At 30.5% G+C, this 5,808-nt stretch overlaps 1 protein-coding gene across 1 annotated transcript in view; it reads left to right on the forward strand.

The window, feature by feature from the left end:
- Window positions 1–4,388, forward strand: part of LOC110106937 — an 8,217-nt gene extending 3,829 nt beyond the window's left edge. Inside the window, exon 2 of the mRNA XM_020837039.2 lies at window positions 3,901–4,388. Within this exon, the coding sequence (XP_020692698.1) occupies window positions 3,901–3,950 (50 nt within the window). The 3' untranslated portion in view covers window positions 3,951–4,388. The remainder of the gene's footprint in view (window positions 1–3,900) is intronic.
- The last annotated feature ends 1,420 nt before the right edge of the window (window positions 4,389–5,808 follow it).

Here is a 5,808-nt window from a genome sequence, read left to right on the forward strand (position 1 = left end):
CAATTTTATTATTTTTTATAATATAATTATTATTATTTAATATTATCCATCGACTACCCAGTTTCATCCGGTTCGAATCCGTCGAAACTCTCTTTCCCGACGTCGTTATCCGGTTCCAGTCTTTCACACAGCGGTGACTTGATTCATTTATAGGTTTTTAATAGGATAGGAATATAATTATTGGATAAATTTAAAAGGAGATCACTAATGCAAAAAGAATTTAAAGATTTCTGAATAAAACACATAATTGAAGTTGGTTTTCTAAAGAAAATTGATAATTAATTTTGCGTTTTCTATTAGAACATGCCCAAATGTTTTTTTCTTAGAAAAAAACATTCTATTGGCATTTCTATTATAAGTTAAATTTAAATTTTTAACTGGTGAATATAATATTTACTGAATTAACGTTAAAGTAATAGTAAATTTACAAACTACATGACACATCAGATTAATACAACAGAATGAATATATTATAATTAAAAAAATTAAAAAATTAATGAATAATTTACAAAAATAAATAGCTATAATTAAAATATTATTTATTTTTAGTACAATTATAAATATATTTTTATATATTGTAATGTTTATTATTTTGTTTCTTTTAATCTATTATACAACTACATTATACACTATATAATTAATTATATTAAATTTTATATTAATCTAGTATTTATTTATCGATCTATAATATTCCTAATATCTTCGAATTTTGAATATATTATGGGTTAAACTTCGTAAGATTATTAATTCCACGTTACTAATAATAAGAGGAATTAAATTAATAACTTATTGTTGTGGGTTACAATAATTCGCGCAAATATCATCTGATCCCATGGCCAGTCGGCGGTTCCCGATAATTTCTTCATCTATCCTGGGCATCAATGCGTTCGATCCTTCGCATGAGGGCCTTAGGATTATAAATAGAAACCATAGCATTCGAGTGGTGAGCTTAGCCTCATATATTCAGTGGCACACTCGAGCTCATCAAGCTCATAAAGCAAAAAGTGTAAGTTCGAGCTATCTTTATGTATCGAAAACATATAACTTAAGGCCAATGTATGAAAGAAAATATAAAGATTAATCTTCATTAAAAACAAAAACCTCTAATATATTATATCTTCACCCCCATACATATCTGTCACTTGGATTCCTCTTAACAACCTCTCCAACATCACAATTGAAGAAAGGATTGACACTTAGGCAAATAGTGCAAAAATATATTCAGAGACCATCCTCATTCGCAACCCGCTTTGATTACGTCAAATGATAATCAGACATTACGTTTGTTAATATTTAACATTTAAGTAGTATTTCGCACCTTACTAGGTAAATACTTTTGAGTTAGCCACACATAAAACGAATTCGATAGGATTACTAGAGGATTTATCAGTCGAAGATATTGCAATCTAATACATGAGCAAGATCAAAAAATACTTTTCTTAGATATATATATATATATATATATATCTCCATATAATAAATTTAATAAAATAATTATAAATATAATTTATATTATATTACATATTAAAAATAATAAATTTTATAATTATAAATATATATTATATTGTTTTAAAAGTACTAAAATATTCTCATTTTATTATTTATTTCTATAATTTAATTTCTATAGCTATTTGTTATGCAAAATTTAAAATTTATAAATATTATATTAAATTATTTTAAATATTAAACTTTAATATATTAAACTTTTGAATATTATACTAAATAATATAATAAAATTTTTAAATATTATATTAAATAATATTTTACATAGAAAGCGCAAGTTTGAATTTTGTTTTCTAAGAAAACCAAAATTCAATTTATGCTTTCTATAGAAAACTAAAATGAATTTTGATTTCCTTTAGAAAACCAAAATTTAAATTGTGTTTTCTATAGAAAACGCATTTCAATTTGCAAAAAACCAAAAACAAAATTGCGTTCTCCTTTGATCTCATATTTCTGCAAAAATCCTGACTTCAATTTGCGGTTTTGATCCAATATAATTTATTGTTTAATTACATCTTTTATCCTTAAATATATAGCAATGGTGTTCCGTTTTAAAATTTCGCCAAGGATAATTAAGGTAGCCAAAAATATAATAAAACATTCCAAACCTATGATTAAGTCTTTATAACATGTTTTCTTGATAAGAAAAATAATTTAAGCTCCATAATATAATGTCCTGGTAAGAATTTCATTTTTTAAATTTCTTTTACTTTATTTTAATTGAGGTTCAATATGAAAACTACTAATATGTGCTGATTATAGGTGTTGCGTCTTAGAACATTTGCAGCGATAGAGAAATATAGAGTTAACGTCTTAGCTTTGAATGAAGATCCAGCTCACACACATATAAAAGAGAAAGGCACAATATTCATGAGAGACACCAAGTTTTTTACGTGAAAAATCCTGAAAATGGAGAAAAACCCAGTTTAAATGAATCCACTAGTGTTACTGGTTGATTATAAATGATGCCCCACTTCGGAGGATGATGTTTGCTAAAATATACATTTTAGAGAGTGCATTGTACATATGAAGAATGAAATGATAGTTGTTCTCAAGAAAATGTTGGTCTATTAGTTTAGTTGGTAGGGTTGTGGTCAGGCGACGAATGTCGGAGAGACCGTAGTCTGCAAGTGATAGAGGTCAGAAGAATTGTAGTCGGGTGAGGGTTGTTGGAGGGACCGTAGTAGGCGAGCGACATAGGTCAGAAGGATCGTAGTCGGGTAATGGTCTAAGAGATAGTAGTTGGCAGGCGATAGAGGTCGGAAGGATCATAGTCGGACGACGTCAACTCATCCCTTAACTCAATTTTACGGAGAAGATAGTATGCTGAATGGATTTCCAAACTTCAGAAGATTTTTCCCATTAATGTAGATTGAATAATAGAGAATGTTCCATCAATGTCTGGCGATGGCTGGAGATTTAGTATTAATCAGTCATTGGGAAGTTGTCTGGAAAAGTTTAGTTGTTGGGAAAAGATCCAACAACAAACAATTAATAGCCAGAAGTTGAAGATGGTCGGTGGTAGCAGTCCAACGATGGTCGTTGGTTGGGATGAGATCCTTCATTCTCTTCTCTTCCTCCTCCCTCTTTGTGAAGAATCAGGGGTCTATTTTGCAAAAAATCAAAGATGCGTTGGGAGTGTTTCAATGGACGACCGATATCAACTTCGTCGATCATGGATCATTTATCTAGCATTTGAGTGCCTTAATAATGTTAGAATTCTGCGATCTTGAGCTCGTTGGATTTGTCTAGTCGATCCCCTTGATTCGACTATAAGCATGTCACATTTGGATATCATTTGATCATCTAATTAATGTTTTGAAGCTTCTAAATAGGCTTCAGGCCCTCGATTTGGACCCATTTGTGTTCGAATTGGACCGATTTTGGTGTCATTGGGTTCGTCTCTTCGAGACATTTAGTTTTTTAGTAAGTTTGTTGAAATTGAAGTTCTGATGGTCCCAAATTTAATTTTGGAAGTTTTGAATCATATTTGTATTGAGATTTGTGCCCTATCAAGATAATTTTTTGATGACATATCAGTAGGAATATTTTTCTTCTAATTACAAATTAAGAAATTGTACTTTTTGTTGTTCATCGTCTATCTTTTAGTGGATTTTTATGCTAATGGATACACTATTTTATGCCTAGTAGCTGTCATCCTTCCTATTCTTAATGATGGTTCTTCAACAATTATAAGTTGGAAACAAATAAATGTACAGATTGTTGATCCTTTTGCTAGTAACAGTTCTTATTACTGAATGTTGATCCCCGGATTCCTTATTGGCAAGATCTTATCTATCCTATTTATACTTATTCATATTCTTGCAATTAGTTTATTTAGCCTTGTCTTTCAAATTTTTACTATTTTAATTTTTCCTCTCATTTTGTCTTGTTCAGAGGGCACTGACTCCATTGAAAGATGGCTTTCGTCCCTTCACGACATGTGATGTCCTGAATTGATCTTAGGCTTCACTTTGTCATGATTCAATTTGTACCATTCAAAAAAAAAAAAAAAAATTAAGAAAAGCAAAATAAAAATTGAAGTGCGGTGAGTCAAAGCATTTGCTGCAAGAAACCGAACGCATAGTCAAGTGAAGCAGAAGCTCTATATCCCTTGGGAAGGTATTGTTTATTTTGCAGGGTTACAAATTAATTTTGCTTGGAATGGATTCAAGTATCATTTGCTTCATCTAAATCTTTGTTTTTTATTTGATGTGATTCTACGTGAGAATATTTCTTACTGAAACTTGCACATAACCTATATGATAATATAGATAATTCTTGTGTAGTTATCATTGTACGTATGGAAGAATCATCTGTCCAAATTTTGTTGTAAAATTCTATGTTTGGAAGGCTAGAGTAAAAGAATTTCTATTCTTGTTGAACTTATTGTCATTGATGTACATGAAGATGTTGCTGCTTGCTATTCTTTTAGTTAATAGTTTGATGATCTTGTAGGATCAAACATTGCCTTCCATGAATAATGGCCTTTATTTGATCTCTTATTTGCGTTTTTTGCCTTCAGTGCAATGATGGATGCTATTTTAGTGGTTCGTATAAGCAGGTCATTGTGTTCCAGCTTTTGTGGGGTTGCATTCTTTAATACAATTATAATTTTTTTTTGTAGGATTTTATGTATGATTGGTTGGGCTTTGTGTTCTCCAATTCTCTATAAGTAAAATAGGAGTTTTTAGCGTTGAACGCGAGTACGCTTCACGCAGGTGGCTCCACATCTAATGTGCAGGGCAATGAGAAAATATTGCTTTTAATAAATTTTAAAGATAATTTCATGTATAATACTCAAATCCTCCATATTTATATAATTAACAGTCATCCAGGTATATCTATTTACACTTTCATCACTCATATTTCGAAGAACATTGGAAGATTTCAACTATTACTTTTCACTTTCATGAAATTATTCCTTGTTTGACAATGAAATGTACAAATTTAGGAAACCTGTTGATTCATATTTTTAGGGGTGGGTGCAAGATGTATATGGACATTTTGTTTTTTAAATTCGGATGACTCTGCTGTCAGTAAGCAAACATAGGCCATAAATATGTCTGAATTTGGTTTTCAAAAAATGGTAGTAATGGGGCCCAAAAAGTGGCCACCACCAAAGTGTCTCTAGTCGCCATCTATATTTTCATCCAGATCAGTCTAGACCATGCATTCTTGCTATGAGTTGTTATTACATTTCATTGTTGCACGTAGTAATCGTTGTCATGCCGCCTGTACTTTGCTGGTTGATTGAGAGATTTAACTGACTAAGAGGTCTTCTATTTAATCATTAGCATAAAGGTGTGTATGATTTATGATTTTGTTGTATACAAATGTGCATGCCAAACTTATATCTATGCAAGATAACACGAGAAGTAATCTCCAATTCTTCTCATGACTTGGGTTGGTGAATACATAAAATTTAGTACAAATCGAGAAAGTTAAAAACCATAGAAAACGATAAAGAAAATCAACACAGAATTTTATGTGGGTTCATCCAATTGATAAGTTCATCCAATTGATATATGTCTTGTTATCATTACTCTAAGATTTTAATTCTATAATAAACTTAAATTTCATAAGATTATGTGAAAGAGGATTGTTAAACTAATAAATTTGTATTCTTCCTCTTTGATGCTTGACACTATTTCATATTCAATAAAGTAATGACTAGAAGGAAAATTAGCGAGGTGGTTGAGGATAGTGTCATTCTCAATTTGGTCATTCAAAAGAGCATGTCCATGGATGTTGGTAAGTTCATCCTTTATTCCATTAACAATATGCTAAAGGGGTCTACTGTTG

Source organism: Dendrobium catenatum, unplaced genomic scaffold (assembly GCF_001605985.2).
Source record: "Dendrobium catenatum unplaced genomic scaffold, ASM160598v2 original_scaffold_234600, whole genome shotgun sequence".
In the NCBI taxonomy this organism is placed as follows: Eukaryota; Viridiplantae; Streptophyta; class Magnoliopsida; order Asparagales; family Orchidaceae; genus Dendrobium; species Dendrobium catenatum.